The sequence below is a fragment of the Lithobates pipiens genome, unplaced genomic scaffold (genome assembly GCF_037356315.1).
Source record: "Lithobates pipiens isolate NorthernLeopardFrog02 unplaced genomic scaffold, aLitPip1_a1.2 Scaffold_16, whole genome shotgun sequence".
Taxonomy (NCBI): Eukaryota; Metazoa; Chordata; class Amphibia; order Anura; family Ranidae; genus Lithobates; species Lithobates pipiens.
The window spans coordinates 21,262,027-21,283,135 of record NW_027507748.1 but is presented as its reverse complement, the minus strand read 5'-3'; the positions used below and the strand labels follow the sequence as shown (position 1 = coordinate 21,283,135).

At 44.9% G+C, this 21,109-nt stretch overlaps 1 protein-coding gene across 1 annotated transcript in view; it reads right to left on the bottom strand.

Moving 5' to 3' along the window:
* Positions 1–21,109, bottom strand: part of CASR (calcium sensing receptor) — a 234,382-nt gene that overhangs the window by 72,620 nt on the left and 140,653 nt on the right. Inside the window, exons 3-4 of the mRNA XM_077479646.1 lie at positions 8,639–8,945; positions 5,118–5,945 (exon numbers count right to left, since the gene is read on the bottom strand). Coding sequence (XP_077335772.1) covers positions 5,118–5,945; positions 8,639–8,945 — 1,135 coding nt within the window. The remainder of the gene's footprint in view (positions 1–5,117; positions 5,946–8,638; positions 8,946–21,109) is intronic.

The window sequence follows — 21,109 nt, the reverse complement described above, 5'->3', positions numbered from 1 at the left end:
CCGTCGGAATCTCCGACCGTGTGTACAAGGGCTTAGTGTCAAAGTCAAAATGTTGAAGAACTTGCTTACTTTGACTGCATCCAGAGAATAGCCATTGCAGCTGGATGATCACTCAGGTTGGACAGTCCCTCCCTCACAAGGCCTAGCAGCCAACAAGGTGTTTACTCAGGAACAAAGTCTCTGCCACAGACGTTGTTGTAGAATATGTAAGGAAACTTAAGCTTGAAACACTTGTAGGATACCTGGATCTTTCAGCCAGCTTGGCGATATCCACAAGACCGGATTCTCTCGGGTACCTCAGCCCTTCCAGGCTCTTACTAAGAAACCAACCCGTACGTAGTCTTCTTCTGAAGAGTCCTCCCCTGGAATGCTTGAAGTACACTGGGTCTCTCCCGAACCGGAGACGGCACCCAACCACCTCAGAATCCTCCTTTCGTTTCCTTTCCCCGGGCTAGCCAGCCCAGAGACATCAAAATCGGGTGGATCTGCACCCCAGGCCATAGCCTTCCTGGGGGCTGGTCAGGAGGACCAGGACCATGAAGTCAGCACATCATTCTGGACCGGAACCCTGAACCACGTGACGTCCGCATCTTAAATACCCTCTCCCAGAAAGCACAGCAAGAGCACCACTCCCACTGGGCGGGCTCCGAGAGAGAGTAATCTTAAGCACCTAACCAGACCATAGTTCCATGCCTGCCAGAAGAGACAGTGCCCCCTGTGGCCAGGCTGAACATCTCATGGTCCAGTCAGACTGATGCTGAAGTCTGAATTTAAACAATTGTACCCAAACCAAAACTGCAGTTTAGGTATAACTTTAACTTTGAAAACGCAGAGCGCGTGCTCTTCAGGAGCCGCCACTACATACATATATGACGGTAATAAAGGGAAATGAAGATCTTCCCTGCAGAAGGGGATGGGAGGAAGACCTGGAGGACATAAATGAACAGTGGAAACACATCCTGGAAATAGGGCCCTTGAGTACCCTGTCACCATTACAGACAATGCCGTATTTAATGCTGCTGTATAAAGCATATAAGACACTCAGAAATGATTCTTATATGGGTGGAGGTCGGACGCAAAATAGCTAAGATGTAGGAATCCAAAAGGAGGCCTAGTTCATATGATGTGGAGGTGCCCTAAGTTAAAGCGGGAGTAAACCTTTTTTTTTTTTTTTTTTTACACCTGCAAGGGAAAAGGCATAATGAGCTAGTATGCACCGCATACTAGCTCATTATTAAATGAAATACTTACCTTAGAACGAGGCGTCGTTTCATTATGAAATGAAATACTTACCTTAGAACGAGGCGTCGGCATCTCACTCGGTCCACGCCGAGGGAGCTGACATATTCCCTCGGCGTGTCTTTCCGGGTATCGCAGCTCCGGCGCCGTGAGTTGCCGGAGCCACAATGTCGTCACTCCCACGCATACACGCAGGAGTTTTCTTCCCGGCAGGGTCTGGCGTCTGCCAGGCTTTCAGCTGTGAATCCCCGGTGCGCATGCGCTGCTGAAGTCAGCTGCTCATTGCGAGGGGAATATCTCCTAAACCGTACAGGTCTAGGAGATATTCTTTTTATATACAGGTAAGCCTTATTATAGGCTTACCTGTAGGTCAAAGAAAAAAATGTAACTATACAACTATACAACCCCTGATGAAGTCACGTGACCCGTGACGAACACGCGTCGGGACGAGAGCTACCGGAAGTGACGCATACCGAGCTCGTTGCTCGTTTGTACAGCGTTTTTAAATAACTTATGTTTTTGAGTACTTTATTTACTTTTTTAATAAAATGTTTATGGTTGAAACTACTACACTATGGGGCATCCTTCCTCTACATCTCTTTAACCCTATACATATAGCAATCGCTGAGGGACCCCCACGCTGAATACTGCTGAGCTACCATTTAAAGGGGCCATACAGCGCAATAGGCAGGACACTAACGCCAGGATCTGGGGACACCACAGCGGGACCTTAAAGGCAAAGAGCACCAAGGACCCCAAGGATATACATGTCACATGCTGTTACCTTACAGCTATAAGGTAAGAGGACACCCATAACCAGATCACACAGGATCACGAGAGATATACCCACCATCACCAACGATTGCATTCTGTTCACCACTATTTGCACATGTTATATTTAAGCACTGGCACTTTATGCGATTTTTTGGATGTAATCGCCACATTTTGCACAGTGTAACGGACATTTTGTTATTTAGATTTTTTGGTTTTATTTGCATTGTCTCAACATTGTATTATGGTGTAGAGGGACTATTCACTTGCATTATATTCTCTAGCACTGGCACTTTATGCGATTTTTTGGCAGTTTTAACGAACCGCATTTTGAATTTGTTTGTTTTACACGTTTTAAGACACTTTGGATTTTTTTCTCATTTTATATATATTTTTTTCTTATATCAGTGTTTGCCTTTTATCTGTAATGAATGTCACAGTTTTTTTGAGGGTTTGCGTTATTCCCCTATAAGAGCATATACTGATTTATATATACGTTCCGCATATTTTACAAGCAGTCTTTTATGTGACGTCAAATTAGCATCTAAATAACCTCCTAGTGTATAATATTAAGTGCCCACACAGCCCACCACCCCTGTCATAGTACAGCGCACCACTACCTCCCATTTACTAAATATACAACTGCTTTAACTAGATACTGGAGTGAAGTTATTGGAAAAATAAGTAAGGTATTTGGAATAATTCTTGACCTAGACCCCAAGATCTGCCTATTGGGCTGTATGGAAAAGGACAATAACGTGGGGGAGACAAAAAAAAATCAATAATTAGATGCCTTTTCCTGCCACGGAAACTGATAGCAAAGAAGTGGCTGGCATCAAATGTGTCTGAGCGTGTGCACTTTTTTGCATCTCCTTGCATATTGCATTATAGGGCAGGCCAATAAATTTATTTCATAAATATATTATATATAAAAAATATATTATATATAATATATTATATATATTATTAAATATTAAAATAAAATATTATTTTATAAATATAAATACATTTATTTATGAATGTGAAAAGCAAAAAAAAAAAAGTGTCGGCACAAATTTAATAATATGTTTAGGTTATGCGTTTGATGGGCATAAATGCATGCACGTTTGCTAGATGCTTGGGGGTGCCATTGAGAACAATTCTCTCTCTCTGTCTTCTGTTCTCTCTTTTTCTCCCTCTCCCTCTCCTGTTCTCTCTCTTCTCTCTCCCGCTCTCCCATTCTCTCATTCTTGCTCTCTCTCTCTTCCTCTCCCGTTCTCACTCTCTGTCTCCCATTCTCTCTCCCCCCTCTTCTGTTCTTTCTCTCCCTCTTCCGTTTCTCTCTCCCCCTCTCCCATTCTCACTCACTCTCTTTCCAGCTCTCTCCTCCTTCTCCTGTTCTCTCTGTCCTGTTCTCTCTCCCCCTCTTCATTTTTCTCTCTCTCCCTCTCCCGTTCTCACTCTCCCAATCATGTTCTCACTCTCTCCCACTCTCCCATTCTCTCTCTCTCTATTTTCTATTTCTCTCTTTCTCCCTTTCTCTTTTTCTCTCTCTCTGTAGTTCCCGTTCTCTCTCTCTCACCCTCTTCCATTCTCTCTTTCTCACTCTTCCGTTCTCTCTCTCCCCCTCTCCCGTTCTCTCCCCCCTCACCCGTTTTCTCTCTCCCTCTTCCGTTCTCTCTCTCTCTCCCCCTCTAACAATCTCTCTCCCCCCTTCTCTGTCTCCCCCTCTTCCATCCTCTCTCTCTCTCTCCCCCTCTCACAATCTCTCTCGCTCTCCCCTTCTCTCTCTCCCCCTCTTCCATTCTCTCTCTCTCTCCTCCTCTCACAATCTCTCTCGCTCTCCCCTTCTCTCTCTCCCCCTCTTCCATTCTCTCTCTCTCTCTCTCTCCTCCTCTCACAATCTCTCTCGCTCTCCCCTTCTCTCTCTCCCCCTCTCACAATCTCTCTCGCTCTCCCCTTCTCTCTCTCCCCCTCTTCCATTCTCTCTCTCTCTCCTCCTCTCACAATCTCTCTCGCTCTCCCCTTCTCTCTCTCCCCCTCTTCCATTCTCTCTCTCTCTCCCCCTCTCTCTCCCCTTCTCTCTCTCCCCCTCTTCCATTCTCTCTCTCTCTTGCCCTCTCCTGTTTGCTCTCTCTTGTTATCTCTCTCTCTCTCTCTCCCTTTTCCACTCTCCCCTTTTCCCTCTACCATTCTCTATTTCTCTCTCTCTCCCATTCTCTCTCCCACGTTTTCTCTCTCTCTCTCTCTTGTACTCTTTATCTCTCTCATTCTCTCTTTCTCTCCTCTATCTATCTCTATCGATAGATATATATTTATAATGGAGACAGAGAGATATATATATATATATATATATAGTGGAGACAGATATATATATATATATATATATATATATATATGTGTGTGTTTAGAACTGCAAAATGCTGAAAATACCTGTGATAGTCAGTGCCCCATTAAGTGAGAGCTGTGATCTTCCAGGAGCTCTACATCGGTAGGTAGGTAGGTAGGTAGGTGGTCAGTGTGCAATAGGGAAGTTGCTGGAGAAGCACCCGAAAGATCACAGCAATCACTGTATGTAGTGCAGACCACTAAAGTAATTTACAACAACCCCAGCGGTCCTCCAGATACCAGATATGAATACTCACATCGGGCCAAGGTGGACCAATATAAGTTTGAAAAAAATATATAATTCCTGAAGTTCAGCTTATTCGGGTTTTTTTTCTAGAACCTGCTATAGCTTTTCATTCTCTTAATATCCCCTTTTACCTTTCTCTTAACATTTCCCATTGGTTCATTTCCTTTTTGATTTCCCTTTCCTCTTTTCTTTTTCACTGAGAGATCTCATTGGGTTAATTTTTTTTTCTAATATTCTCTTTTTCTGTTTCTAAAAAAATCCTTTCCCTCTTGGCATCACCCCCTGACTAAAAATGCACCCATAACCCATGTTTCAGCACTTTTCATGGTTTCTTCAGGGGATAAATGTGCACATAGTGCTTTTACATGGTCAAGTGCATCAACATACAAAACAGCTTCCTTTATGTGTATTTTATCTGAGCATTTAGATGTTTTCTTGGTGCTCAAACAATAAATTATAACTATAATAAAATTAGGAAGGGTAAAGGGCCTACCTGCCAGGCTTCCACCTTCTTTATATCTGCGCATGATCCATTGGCAAAAAGTCCCTTCCCAGGCGTACATGTGTATATGTCCTGCAGGGCATGGGCAATTGAATATACGGCTAAATATACATTGTACGATATCCGCAAATGAGTATAATCCAGATAGGGTGTCTCCACACTGGTGATGTTCTCTAGGCCGGTGCAGGCAGTTATGTTGGCATGTTCCTCGTTTTTTCCTCGCACACCGGACATGCGGCAGTTAAAGGTCTCTTCCCAGAATTCCTTGAGAAAACCATTGCTGTTAGACATTTTGGGGTGAACTTTCTGGAGGAATTCCCGAAAACCAGGAATTTGCCCAGCCCTCAGTGCAAATCCAATGGTACCACCAATAACATGGAAGTATTCAGGGATAGCAATCAATGATGAGCTGGCCCAGGCCTCGCTAGCAAGCCAGATGCGTCCCGTGATATTACGCCTCACTATTTCCTTGATAAGCGGCTCAAGGTCTGGCCCGCTGGAGAAGACAACGATGACTTTGGCTGTTGAGTTTTGGATGACATCCACCACTTTCTCAATCTCCTCTATTGGCGTGTACTGCGAGATGAGCTCGCTGAAGTCAATGCAGATATCTCGCTCTTCAGCCTCTTCTCTGAACTTCTCAATTCCTGGCCTACCGTAGTCATCATCTGCGGCAATAGTTCCTACCCAGTTCCACTGGAAGTACTCAATGATGTCTGCCATGGCGGTGGCTTGGTGCTCATCATTGGGCATTGTACGCAAAAAAGATTTATACTGGTTCTTGTTACTGAGAAGGCGACTGGAGGACGCGTAACTGACCTGCAAGATCAAAGTCTGACATTACTTTCTCAACATAGAAACATACCTCACACTACTGTTTAGACCAGCCTTTCCCAAACCAGGTTGGTGTGAAACCCTTGGGTTCCCCGCAGAAGTTGCTAGGGCTTCCTTGAGCAGTTAGCAGATTTGGGTAGATCTCTCTCCTGATGGTGCCTGCATTGTTCTGACACCAATGACACAGACCCAGTGGCATGGGACCAGAGGGCTTCTCCTTTGGTTCACCTGGTAAATAAGCACTGATATGTTATCTACTTCCCACTTTTACAACAATTTTAAGGAGCATGCTTTCCCTGGTCCCCCAGTGTATGGGGTAACTACACCGATTACTAATGTATGGGGGCAATACACTGACCACCAATGTATGGGGTCACTACACTGACCGCCAATGTATGGTCACACTACACTGGCCACCAATGTATGGGGTGTATGGTGGCACAACACCAAATATCAATGTATTGGGTTAATACACTGGCCGCTAATGTATAAGAGTGCTACACTTAGCACCAATGTATAAGGACACTATACTGTCCCCCAATGTACTGGTGATCCACTATGACCACCAACGGAAAGGGTAACTACACTGACCCTTAATGTATAGGGGTAATACACTGTTCCCCAATATACAGGGCACTACAATGACCACCAGTATAAAGTGGCACTATACTATTACCCAATGTATGTTGGCTCTACAATGACCACCAATGGAAAGTGGAACTACAGTGACCGCTATACAAGGGCGCTACAATGTCCACAAATGTAAAGGGTCACTGCACTGTCACCCAATGGGGGCACTACTGACAGTTAATAGGTATACTGGCCATATGAGTATTCTTTCAAATGGGCACCAGTGTAAGGGAACCCTTCTCTTATTGACCACCAATGCGAGCATACCATAAGCTATAGACATCATTTTTAGCAAGGGTTATATTAGAACTGAACATTAATTAAAGGTTTCCTCAATAGTTAAATAAAAAAAGGTTGCGAAAGGCTGGTTTAGACAAGATTAAGAAATGTTTGTTGAACAACATAAAAAAAAATGGAAATAGCAATGAATTAATGTCACAATTTCTGTGGCGGTGAGGTCAATATTTGCTTCACTGGAGGTATATTTGCATTTCCATCTCAGCTGTCTATACAAGGGAAGGGGCAGCGATGATGGCTACATCATTGACCAAGTCTGGCCAGCAACCATATTTGGGTAGTGATGTCACTGCTATCCCCACCCTTTGCTGAAAGGGGATTCCCCCTGATGTTGGTGGTTCCTAGGGATAACGCGGGTGCAAGCAGCCATACTTCCTTAGCAGCCAGGGACAGTGGTAAGCTGTGAACCAATGCAGTACTGCAGGTGCTGTCTGAGGTTCCAGCAGGTCCTGTTCTGATAAACCGCTGGGAGTACAGGCGATGATGGAGCTCGTCCAAACTCCATGGATATTAAGATTAAAAAGGAAAGTCCTTAGTTGCATATCACTGCATAAAAATGTGTGGGAAAAATAGCCGGCTCCATCCAGGGCCACCTCCCAACGCGTTTCTGTTTATGAAAGTGAGAGGAAATCTCTTCAGTGTGAAGGAAATTCCCTCTTATACTGAACTGGTTATTCCCATTGAAAGATTTCCCCACCGCTTTCTGTCCCAGTGACGAAGGTCACCAGTAGGGATGAGCCGATGGTGTGGACTGAACTTTGGTTGTACGGGAGCTTGGACCAATGCCTGAACTTTAGCCCCGTTTGGCCCCCTGTTTGTCGAGAGCATTGTTCCTACAGCTTACCATTGTCACTAAAAAGGAAAGTCCTTAGCTACATAAATCTCTACAAAAACCTGTGTGTGAAAAGTGAAAAACAGCCTCAGTCCAGGCCCCATCCAGGGCCACCCCTAATGAGTGTTCATGGAGATGGAGCCCAGACTGAAGTTGTTTTTCACACACGTTTTTTTTTTAGTGATGTGTGGCTAAAGACTTTCCGTTTTAGTGACAGCGAGAAGCTGTCATACAGGCAGTAGAAACACGGCTTCTACATATGACTTCTGGCACTCAACAAAAAGGAGGCAAAATGGGCTAAAGTTTGGGCATTTGTCCGAATGCCCGAACAGCCAAAGTTTGGTTGAAACTGTCAGCTCCTCTCTACTTTCTTTGCAATTCAAAAGAAATGTAAGGGGCTGATCAAAAAATCCCTTTTATTACTGACGATCAACTCCTCCCCTGCCAGAAGCCCGATTTGTGAACATTACTATTGTTGAGCTCAGCCTCCACCACCCACTATTTGCGGTATAGCACAATTGTTGCATAGGCAATGAGGTGCTCTGTATTTAATATTGGGGCACATATGTAATTCCTTTATTGAAATGCTAAGTGAGCTTTGAAAATTAATTGAGCTCTATGTGATGATTATCATACACAGACATACTGTACATGTATCTCAACGGCCCTGGACTGCCAATAGCCTCAATGGTGTTGATTTACTAAAACTGGAGAATGCAAAATCTGGTGTAGCTGTGCATAGTAACCAATCAGCTTCCAGTTTTTTTTACTAGTCTACCTAAACTTTCGAACAAAAAGTTTAGAAATACTATATCCCTATACATAGGCTCACAGATCACTCAAAAGTAAACATCTAATCTCCATGTTAAGCCTATAGGACCATTTAGGGACCCAACTTCTACAGTCACTCTCCTTTCACCTGAGGTATATGGAAAAGCCCCAGCAGGTTGGCCACTGCGGTAGATATTCCGGAGCCCGTAGCTCCAACCACGGCGATGGTGGAGGGCATGTGCTCTGAACAGTTACAGAAATCATCCAGGTTTAGCGAGTCAATCTTGTTCTGGGCCACAAAGCTGAGGGTGGCCTCCAGGGCCTTAGAGACCGTGTTGCAAGTGTCGAAAATCCTGTAGCCCAGAGTGATGTTCGGCAGCAAGGTGGTCGAGTTGTTGATCTCCTCGATGGCGAATATCATGGCTTGTAGCCATCGGAACCCACGAAAGTTATATCTGCAAGAAAGACAAAAGAGAGTTACGTGATATGTGGCTGGCATATATTGGGATGTTTACTAGGAACCGTTGTAATTCCATTCATTAATAATCCTTTAATGACACTTTGATCAATTCTGGGCATTACAAGGACAAGGCTACAGAAAATTGTTGGCACTCTCACCGCCTTCCATTTGGGAATAATCCATGTCAGATAAGTGTTAATATTTTCAATTGTTCTCAGCTGTAAAGGAAAGATCTGAGGACCAGACTTCCTTGACTTATTTCCTCGATAGTTTTGTTCCTGTCTCTAAACTGAGGTAAAAGTGAAACTCTCACGGGACCAATTGTCTGTGACGAGGAAGCCCAAAAAACTGTACCTACAGGATTATTTGTTACAGACTGTCCATATTACAAGGACAGAGCCATGATGTATGCTTTCAAATTGTGCCCGGAACATGTTCAAAGTGGACATTATTGTGAACAGTAAGTTGAAGATAATAAAATAAATAGGATAATAAGGAATGTTGTGTGTGCGCCATTTGTTTGACACCCTGGGCTGTTCTACAGTATATGACCAGGAAAAAGGCAGACAATAACAATTGTAGAGCTCATATTAGTGACCAGTGGACATTGTTGATCAGTGGGAAGAATGCCTCTTTAATTGGTGGTCAGTGAGAAGGAAGCTCCTTACATTGGAGAACAGTAAAAAGAATTATCTTTACATTGGTGGTCAGTGGGAAGAATGTTCCTTACATTGGTGATCAGTGAGAAGAATGATCCTTACATTGGTGATCAGTGAGAAGAATGTTCCTTACATTGGTGATCAGTGAGAAGCATGTTCCTTACATTGGTGATCAGTGAGAAGAATGTTCCTTACATTGGTGATCAGTGGAGAAGAATGTTCCTTACATTGGTGATCAGTGAGAAGAATGTCCCTTACATTGGTGATCAGTGAGAAGAATGTCCCTTACATTGGTGATCAGTGGGAAGAATGTTCCTTACATTGGTGATCAGTGAGAAGAATGTTCCTTACATTGGTGATCAGTGAGAAGAATGTTCCTTACATTGGTGATCAGTGAGAAGAATGTTCCTTACATTGGTGATCAGTGAGAAGAATGTTCCTTACATTGGTGATCAGTGAGAAGAATGTTCCTTACATTGGTGATCAGTGAGTAGAATGTCCCTTACATTGGTGATCAGTGGGAAGAATGTTCCTTACATTGGTGATCAGTGAGAAGAATGTTCCTTACATTGGTGATCAGTGAGAAGAATGTTCCTTACATTGGTGATCAGTGGGAAGAATGATCCTTACATTGGTGATCAGTGAGAAGAATGTTCCTTACATTGGTGATCAGTGGGAAGAATGTTCCTTACATTGGTGATCAGTGAGTAGAATGTTCCTTACATTGGTGATCAGTGAGTAGAATGTTCCTTACATTGGTGATCAGTGAGTAGAATGTCCCTTACATTGGTGATCAGTGGGAAGAATGTTCCTTACATTGGTGATCAGTGAGAAGAATGTTCCTTACATTGGTGATCAGTGAGAAGAATGTTCCTTACATTGGTGATCAGTGAGAAGAATGTTCCTTACATTGGTGATCAGTGAGAAGAATGTTTCTTACATTGGTGATCAGTGAGAAGAATGTTCCTTACATTGGTGATCAGTGAGAAGAATGTTCCTTACATTGGTGATCAGTGAGAAGAATGTCCCTTACATTGGTGATCAATGAGAAGAATGTCCCTTACATTGGTGATCAATGAGAAGAATGTTTCTTACATTGGTGATCAGTGAGAAGAATGTTCCTTACATTGGTGATCAGTGAGAAGAATGTTCCTTACATTGGTGATCAGTGAGAAGAATGTCTCTTACATTGGTGATCAGTGGGAAGAATGTTCCTTACATTGGTGATCAGTGAGAAGAATGTCTCTTACATTGGTGATCAATGAGAAGAATGTTCCTTTACATTGGTGATCAATGAGAAGAATGTTTCTTACATTGGTGATCAGTGAGAAGAATGTTCCTTACATTGGTGATCAGTGAGAAGAATGTCCCTTACATTGGTGATCAGTGAGAAGAATGTTTCTTACATTGGTGATCAGTGAGAAGAATGTTCCTTACATTGGTGATCAGTGAGAAGAATGTTCCTTACATTGGTGATCAGTGAGAAGAATGTCCCTTACATTGGTGATCAATGAGAAGAATGTTCCTTACATTGGTGATCAGTGAGAAGAATGTTCCTTACATTGGTGATCAGTGAGAAGAATGTTCCTTACATTGGTGATCAGTGAGAAGAATGTTCCTTACATTGGTGATCAGTGGGAAGAATGTCCCTTACATTGGTGATCAGTGGGAAGAATGTTCCTTACATTGGTGATCAGTGAGAAGAATGTTCCTTACATTGGTGATCAGTGAGAAGAATGTCCCTTACATTGGTGATCAGTGGGAAGAATGTTCCTTACATTGGTGATCAGTGAGAAGAATGTTCCTTACATTGGTGATCAGTGGGAAGAATGTTCCTTACATTGGTGATCAGTGAGAAGAATGTCCCTTACATTGGTGATCAGTGGGAAGAATGTCCCTTACATTGGTGATCAGTGGGAAGAATGTTTCTTACATTGGTGATCAGTGGGAAGAATGTTCCTTACATTGGTGATCAGTGAGAAGAATGTTCCTTACATTGGTGATCAGTGAGAAGAATGTTCCTTACATTGGTGATCAGTGAGAAGAATGTTCCTTACATTGGCGATCAGTGGGAAGAATGTTCCTTACATTGGTGATCAGTGAGAAGAATTTTCCTTACATTGGTGATCAGTGGGAAGAATGTTCCTTACATTGGTGGTCAGTGGGAAGGAGGAGGAGGACACACCCAAAGAGCTCTCTGTGAGAACCACCCATTTTTCAAGCCTGGGCCTTGCCTGCTAGCTTGGCCTAGGAATAATGCCTGATCCTGGGGGAGGCCCTGAGATGGATCCCCCTGATGACACGGGGCCCAGTGAGGAGGAGGTGGAGGATCTGTCTGTGGGTCCGGGCCCTGGTATGGATGCCAGTGTTTTCAGCCTTAAGGTTGTTAATCGCTTTAGGGCGATTGGGAGAGCGGAGGAGAAGCTGAAAGTTTTGAGAGCGGAGCTTAAGAACTTCAAAGCCAAATACTTCCAGGCCTGGAGTAAGAATCGCACCGCCATGAAGCCTGAGCTACAGGATTTGGAAGAAAAGGTGAAGCAGCAAACTTTATTGTTGGAGAAGTTGAAGGATAAGAGTGGTGCATTTAAAGAAAAATTTGAAAATGAGAGAAGATTTGTCAGCCAGTCCTCAGCGTGTTCCGTGGATCAGCCTCAGCATATGGATGACCCGGGTTCATCTGCCTCTGCTCCTCTCCCCCCATGTAAGGCCTTGGAATCGCCGGTGGCAACCAGCCAGGGGGTTGAGAGTGAGAATGGCACCCCGACCTTCATCCAGCGGATGGAATCCCCCCTGAGAGGAGGCAAGTTTACCATTTGTGATGACCCATCAGAGGTCCCTGTGGATGTGCAAAAGAATCAGCCACGGAATGAGGATGAACCTGCACCAAACCCCCTGAGCATGGATGTTGCTGCACCTGCATGTGCTGAGACCTGTAGTCCCTCTATCAAGTTTTCTGTTTCACACACTGTGTCTGACACCTGCAATGTGATTGCCTCACCTGAGCCTCTCTGTGTTCCAGCAGAGCTGATTGATGCTGGTGGGGGAGGGGGTCAGAGTACTGCACCATGTGCAGTGGAAGCCATGGATGTGTCAGTCCAGCCTGCACTGTCCTCTGCAGAAGGTTCTGTCTTGATGGAAGAGAACAGGCCAGATGAAGATTCCACCAGCACAGCAGTGGGAACTGACACTGCTGGGAAGACTGCAGGACATGTGAATATACCAGCAAGTATTAACAATGACAGTCATGATAAAACAATGAATGTGGTGGGTGGTGGTGATGGTGGAGGGGTTAATACTGCTGGGAAAAATAAAAATGACATTTCTCTCTCTGCTCAGAGGAAAGACTCGTCGATTGTACAGACCAAATCTGTACAATCGATATCTGCTAGAGATGTCTCAGACAGTTCAAAACAAACAAATGTCTCTTCTGCTGGGAGGAATATGGGGAGTTATGCATCTGTTTTGGGGAGTCGCACCAAGGAGGGTGGGGGGAATTTTGTAAATATTGGTGGTCACAATTTTGGGAAGTTTGGTGGTGGGTACAGGAGGAGAAATGTGGTTCAGTTCAAGTGGGAGGGGGAGGGGACCCCACCAGTGAGGGGGAGGGTGGCTGAGTTGATTTTGGAAATGGGGTTTAAAGCTGTGGATATTTTTGCTTTGATTTGCCCAGTGGGAAGTTATGAATTTGATTTATCTTTTGTAAAACCTGAGGGGTTGGACTTATTTTGGGAGCGACATAGGAGGTGCCAGGGCCTTCCGCAGTGGAGTGGTTTGGTGCCAAAGGTGATTTCCAGGCAGCCCCTGATAAAATCGGTGACCATCCTGGTGCGCAACGAATCCATACCAGAGGCTGATTTGATAGTATGGCTACGCCGATATGGTGAGGTCCTCACTCCACTGCGGAAGGTCCTGGATGAACATGGCATATGGACAGGGGCCTGGACAGTTTCGCTAAAATTGGGAGTGCTGGGCAATGTAGTCCAACATCTGCCCTGTTCTGCTTTTCTGGGAAGAGATCGGCTGACTATATTCTACCAGGGACAGCCCAAAGTTTGTAATAAATGTGGTGAAAAGGGTCATTTTGCCTCTACCTTCACCCGTAAAAAGTGTTCGCTATGCCAGGATCTGGACCATTTGGCAAAGGATTGTACCAAAATTCGGTGCAATCTGTGCCAAAAGCTTGGCCATCCTTACAGTAAGTGTCCAGAGGCTTTACATAACTTGCCAGGATTGGAGGCTGAGCTGCAGAGGCTGGATAAGGAGGATGAGGCCGCTGTAACTGTTGTTGTCCCCCCTGTGTCTGTTGCATCTGTTGTTTTGGGTTCTGTTTCCCCTGGTAATGTGGTCCCTGAGTCTGTCCCTCCTGTGTCTGTTCCATCTGTTTCAGGTTCTGTTTCCCCTGGTAATGTGGTCCCTGAGTCTGTCCCTCCTGTGTCAGTTCCTTCTGTTGCTTCAGATTCTGTTCCCTCTAGTGATGTGGTCCCTAAGTCTGTCCCCCATGTGGTGGTCCCTATTCCTGCTGTACGTAGATCCTCCAGGCTAGTGGAGGCTGCTGGGGGGGAAGGTTTGGCGGATCTTCCTTCTCAGCCTCCAGTCCCTGTCCCTCGGCAGCGCAAACGTGGTCAGGGGAGTGTGGGGGTGCTGGATGGGGGTGGGGCTGATGGAAGGGTGTCCATATCTCATGTCTCACCCTCTGTTGAGGGGGATTCGGATGATGAGGGGTGGGAGACGTTTAGGAGGAAGAAAAAGAAGAAGAGGAAGACAAATAAGGTGTTAATTTCTTCCTCAGAGTCGGACCCAGGAGGGGTTCCTCTTGGCAACACCTTCTCAGTTTTTGCAGGTGACGGGATGTCTGATATATATTTTTCTTTATCATCCATGGATGAGGGGGAGTCACATAGTTTGAAGAGAGCTGTTTCTGGTGATGAGAGTGTGGCAAAGGTTAAGAAACGACTACCCCAATCATCCTGATGGCAGTTCCCACTCCGATAAAGGTGGCGACCATTAATGTCGCCAGCATTAAATCTGCAAGAGCTCGTGATATTTCCTTATTTTTGCTCAGCGAGTTTGATGCCGAGATTTTATTTTTGCAAGAGACCTGGCTCAATACTTTGGCCAATGTACATCTAGCAAAAAGGGAGTGGAGATGCGATCCCTCCTTTTGGTCTCTTGCGGCTGAGCCCTGCAGCGGAGTTGCAGTCCTTTTTAAAACCGATATGGTAACGTGCCGGCGGGTAATTGAGGTAGAGATTGGGAGATGCATGGTCTTGGACGTCTCTGTTAGGGGGCAGGACCTGCGTCTGATCAATATCTATGGACCGCAGTCAAGATGGGGCAGGAAATGCCTCCTCACAGAGATCAAGCCCTTCCTTTTTACGTCCCAGCAGGTTGTCTTTGGAGGTGATTTTAACACCATAATTAGGCCCGAAGACAGGAGAGGCTCCATAGACAGGCTGGCGTACGATAGCGTTTTTCTTAGAGATATGGTGAGACAAGCAGGCCTGGTAGATGTGCATATTAAGCACTGCCCTGGCAGCACGGGATTCACATTTCAGAGAGGGAATAGTCAGAGTAGGATAGATAGGTTTTTTTTAAAGGAGAACTCTGCTTTCTCGGCTCCTGAGTTGAGGGCGGTGGAATTCTCTGACCACTGTATGCTGTCTGTGACTCTGAATGCCTCCGACACTCCACCCAGGGGAAGGGGTACCTGGAAACTGAATTCGGCTCTCCTGGAAGACGTAGAGGTAAGACAATCCTTTGAGGATTTTTTTCAGGCACAGGTTTCTATTCTGGACTTTTGCAGCAGTAAGTCAGAGTGGTGGGAACTTGTGAAACAAAGGGCGATTGGACTTTTCAAGGCCATAAGTAAGAAGAAGCAGCTTGGTATGTACATTGCCTACCAGCATTTGCGGAGGAAGCTTGATCATCTTGTCTCGTATAGAGGAGATCCGGGGGAGATCTCTGAGGTCAAGTTTCTTCTTCGAAAGTGTCAATACGACCGGCATGCCTCCTTGGTTCTGGAGAGGGATTATGGAAAATATCACTCGCCTGATCCTTACCAGAACTGTAAGCAAGGCATAGCAGTTAAGACGGTCATAGGCCTGAGGAATAGTACGGGTTCCCTGGTGAAGTCCAGATCAGGGATCCTGGAGATCTTCAGATCATACTATGCAGACCTTCTAGGAAGAAAGGACCTTTGTCGGGACAAGATGGAAAGCTTTCTGGATTCTACTCCAGGATTGGGAAATGGTACATTGCCTTTGATGGATTTGAAAGAACCAATTTCAGTGGATGAGGTAGTTCATGCTATAGAGAAGCTGGCTACCAAAAAATCGCCTGGGCCAGATGGGTTGACAGCTGAATTTTACAAGTGTTTTAAGTCCATTCTGGCTCCCTTTTTAGCGGAGGTTTATAACAGCTGTCTAGAAGAGGGTTCGCTCCCTCCCTCCATGAGGCAATCCGCTGTGATTCTTCTGTCAAAAGGTAAAGACCCCTCAATGATTGAGAACTGGCGCCCCATCAGTCTTCTCAATGTTGATAGAAAGATCTTGGCGAAGATTCTTTTTTGGCGCTTGTCGTCAGTGGCAGGCGATTTGTTGTCCAGTCATCAGCACTGCTCGGTCCAAGGTAGAAGTACCTTTTCAGCGGTTTTAGCTGTCCGGGAGGCTTTGGAACGATGCAGGGCTGCTGGATGGAGAAAGTACTTGCTGGCATTGGATCAGGCGAAGGCTTTTGATAGAGTCAATCACGAGTACCTGTATTTGCTACTTGGTAGATACGGCCTGCAGGGGAGGTTTATAGATTGGCTGAAGACATTATATAAAGGGGCTGAGAGCTTCCCACTGGTTAATGGTTGGGTTGGACGGCCTTTTGAGGTTGGCTCTGGTGTGCGCCAGGGATGTCCTCTGAGCCCCCTGTTATATGTATTCGCAATCGACCCCTTCATAAGAAGGCTAGAGTGTGAATCTTTGTGCGGGGTGCCTTTGGGCATTGCTGGTGTGCCACCTTTGAAGGTCGTGGCCTATGCCGATGATGTGTCTGTTATTGTCTCTGGAACGGAGGAGGCGCAGGAGGTGGTCTCTATGATAGAGCAGTACACGGAGGCTTCTGGTTCTAAAGTCAACCATGAAAAGAGTGAAGTTTTCTGGATGGGTGAGGAAGGTGAAAGCTTCGAACTTCCGGATGCCTTCCCAGAGCCCCAGCAGGAAATTAAAGTGTTGGGCATCAAATTTGGTCCTTGTGACTATGGTCATCGAAATTGGGAAAGCAGGTTGGTGTGTGCCAATGCCAAAGTAGAAAGCTGGAAGAAATGGAAGCTTTCATTGAGGGAGAGGATTGACTTGATCAAAACGTACCTGGTCCCAATTTTTTTATATGTCAGCTTCGTCTGTATCTTGCCAGTATCTCTCTATGCTAGGGTGTACAGCTGTTTTTTCCAACTGTTATGGGGAAGTAGGCTGAACCTGATCAAACGCAATGTAACTTACCTGTCTAGGTGGGAGGGTGGCCTAGGAATGGTCAACCCAATAGTTTTCTTTTCTCTGCTGTTTTTAAAGTACAATCTTGGTAACATGCTAGCAGAGAACCCGCCGGGATGGGTGGGTATTTTTCAATCTTGTTTTAGGCCTTTTCTGCGATGCTGGGAAGATGGCGGGCCAGTGAAAAGTCTGAGAGTCCGACATGGCAAGCTCCCGGCTTATGTTGCCCCATGTTTGAAAATACTTCGGCAGTGGCAGGTGACAGTGGAGGATATCAAGTCCCTCCCCAGGAAGCTTCTGGAGAAGAGGATTTTGGGCTCTGCTTTCAGTGTGTCACTGGCCTTAAGGGATTGCCCAGGCTCTGTAATGAGGGAGGGATTGCGTTTAATCAATTTAGAAAGAATCCCCTTGAAGTTTAGGGATCAAGCCTGGCTCGCTTTCCATGGAAGGCTCTATGTGAGAAGGAACTTGAAGCATCGCCCTGTGGATGATCGGGATTGTCCTAGAGCAGAGTGTGTTGGTAAAGTGGAGTCTATGGACCACTTTTTGCTCCAGTGTCCCTTTAACCACTTCAGCTCCGGACCAATAAACACCTTAAGGACCAGAGGTCTTTTTGCAATTTCGCACTGCTCTGCTTTAACTGGTAATTTCGCGGTCATGCAATATTGCACCCAAACGAAATTTGCGTCCTTTTCTTCCCACAAATAGAGCTTTCTTTTGATGGTATTTGATTGCCTCTGCGATTTTTTTTTTTTTGCGATATAAATGGAAAAAGAGCGAAAATTTTGCAAAAAAAAAGATATTTTCTTCTTTTTGTTATAAGAAAAATCGAATAAACTAAATTTTAGTCATACATTGAGGGCAAAATTTATTCAGCCACATGTCTTTAGTAAAAAAAATGTCAATAAGCGTATATTTTTTGGTTTGCGCAAAAGTTATAGCGTCTACAAACTAGAGTACATTTTCTGGAATTTACACAGCTTTTAATTTATGACTGCCGATCTCATTTCTTGAGGTGCTAAAATGGCAGGGCAGTACAAATCCCCCCCAAATGACCCCATTTTGGAAAGTAGACACCCCAAGGAAATTGCTGATGGGTATGTTGAGCCCATTGAATATTTATTTTTTTTGTCCTAAGGGATTGAATAATGACAAAAAAAAAAAAAAAATATTTTTTTTACAAAAAGTTGTCACTAAATGATATATTGCTCACACATGCCATGGTTATATTTGGAATTGCACCCCAAAATATATTCCGCTACTTCTCCCGAGTATGGGGATACCACATGTGTGGGACTTTTTGGGAGTCTAGTCGCGCACGGCACCCCGAAAACCAATCACCACCTTCAGGATTTCTAAGGGTGCAAATTTTTGATTTAACTCCTCACTACCTATCACAGTTTCGAAGGCCATAAAATGCCAAAATAGCACAAAACCCCCCAAAATGACCCCATTTTGGAAAGTAGACACCCCAAGCTATTTACTGAGAGGCATGTTGAGTCCATGGAATATTTTATATTTTGCCACAAGTTGCGGGAATATTACAAACTTTTTTTTTTTTGCACCAAGTTGTCACTAAATGATATATTGCTCACACATGCTATGGGCATATGTGAAATGACACCCCAAAATACATTCTGCTGCTTCTCCCGAGTACGGGGATACCACATGTGTGGGACTTTTTGGGAGTCTAGTCGCGCACGGCACCCCGAAAACCAATCACCACCTTCAGGATTTCTAAGGGTGCAAATTTTTGATTTAACTCCTCACTACCTATCACAGTTTCGAAGGCCATAAAATGCCAAAATAGCACAAAACCCCCCAAAATGACCCCATTTTGGAAAGTAGACACCCCAAGCTATTTACTGAGAGGCATGTTGAGTCCATGGAATATTTTATATTTTGCCAAAAGTTGCGGGAATATTACAAACTTTTTTTTTTTTTGCACAAAGTTGTCACTAAATGATATATTGCTCACACATGCTATGGGCAGAAGTCAAATTACACCCCAAAATAAATTCTGCTGCTTCTCCCGAGTACGGGGATACCACATGTGGGGGACTTTTTGGGAGCCTAGCCACGTACGCGACCCCGAAAACCAAGCACTGCCTTCCGGATTTGAATATAAAATGCTATAAAAAACAAACTAACCAGAGTCACCCGTAACACTTATACGGTGATCAGTGGTGAAAGGGTTAACTAGGGGCAATCAGGGGGTTCAAATTTTTATTAGGTAGTATATGGGGGTCCCTGGCGCTATATAAAAACCTGACGGGGAACCTAAATAACTAACTGGCTAACCAGCGTCACCAGTGACACTTATACTGTGATCGCTGGTGAAAGGGGGTGAAAGGGTTAACTAGCAGCAATCAGGGGGTTAAAACCATTATTGGGTAGTATATCGGGGTACCTAGCGCTATAAAAACCTGGCGGTGAACCTAAAAAAATAACTAGCTACCTAGCGACACTAGCGACACTGATGCAGCGCTCAGAAAAATTATCGCTTAGTGACACTGGCAAAAGGGGGTGAAAGGGTTAACTAGCGGAAATCAGGGGGTTAAAACCATTATTGGGTAGTATATCGGGGTACCTAGCGCTATAAAAACCTGGCGGTGAACCTAAAAAAATAACTAGCTACCTAGCGACTGTAGCGACACTAATGCAGCGATCAGAAAAACGATCACTTAGTGACACTGGCAAAAGGGGGTGAAAGGGTTAACTAGCGGCAATCAGGGGGTTAAAACCATTATTGGGTAGTATATCGGGGTACCTAGCGATATAAAAACCTGGGGGTGAACCTAAAAAAATAACTAGCTACCTAGCGACACATGCAGCGATCAGAAAAATGATCGCTTAGTGACACTGGCAAAAGGGGGTGAAAGGGTTAACTCTAGGGGCAATCAGGGGGTTAAATCTTTATTGGGGGGTGATAGGGGGCTACCCTGGACCTAACACTAACTGTCCTGACAGTTTTTACTGTCACAACTGACACTGAATGCATTGATCAGTAAAGAAATGATCAATGCAATCAGTGACACTGTGACTTGGGGGGGAGGGGGGGCGGGGGGGGTATCGGGGGGCGATCGGGGGGGGTATCGGGGGGGGTTTGTGTGCCTGTGTGTACCTACATGTCAGTGTAGTGTTGGTGCACACTTACTTTTAGTCTTCTCCTCGTAGTCCGGTCAAAAAGACCGCCCCGAGGAGAATGACATCACTTCCTCCTTCCTGTGTAAACAATACACAGGGGAGGAAGCTTCTCATTGGCCAGGAGCGATCCAGAGGGGGTGGCCGAAAACCAACGGCCATCCCCTCATCACGGAGCGCTCCTGGACCGAATCGGACCGCCGTAAACAGCGGGAGGGGGTCCGATCGGACCCCCCACCCGCTGGAAGGCAATCACGTAGATGTACGTGATTGTGCCTGCCTGTGACATTGTGCTGACGTACAATGGCAATACGGCGGTCCTGAAGTGGTTAACATAGAGGTGTATAAAAGGGTGGGGAGGGCTCTAGGCATCCCCTTTTTCTATCGCATGAGTTATGCGGAGTGGGTGTATGGGGCATTCCCGACTCACTGGGATTTTGATTTCGATACACTGTTTTTAGTTAGTATAGTTGTCCGTTACTTCACATGGAATGCACGGTGCCAGATTACCCTGCGGAAGAAAGTCCTCTCTGTTGAGATGGTGGTGCACGATATTCTGGGTGAGGTTGGGAAAATTCGGGGTCTTGAGAAGGGCAGGGAGCCTCGGGCAGTCTGGATAAGGGCGTGGAGGAATATCAGACCTGCCTTTGGTGAACTGCCCATCTCTGGGTAAGGAGCTCTTTTCTTTTTCTGTTTCTTTCACTCCCTTAGCTTTTGTTGGTTAATATCTTCTTTTTGAAGAAGGGCTGCATGCATAATAGGTGCGGGATTGTTTCTTAACCTCACAAGTTTGATGTCTGGTGTAATGGTGTGAGTTGTAATAGGATTTATGTTATTGCTTAAAGTATTTTTTTGTTTTGAGAGCAGATTTGCTATAT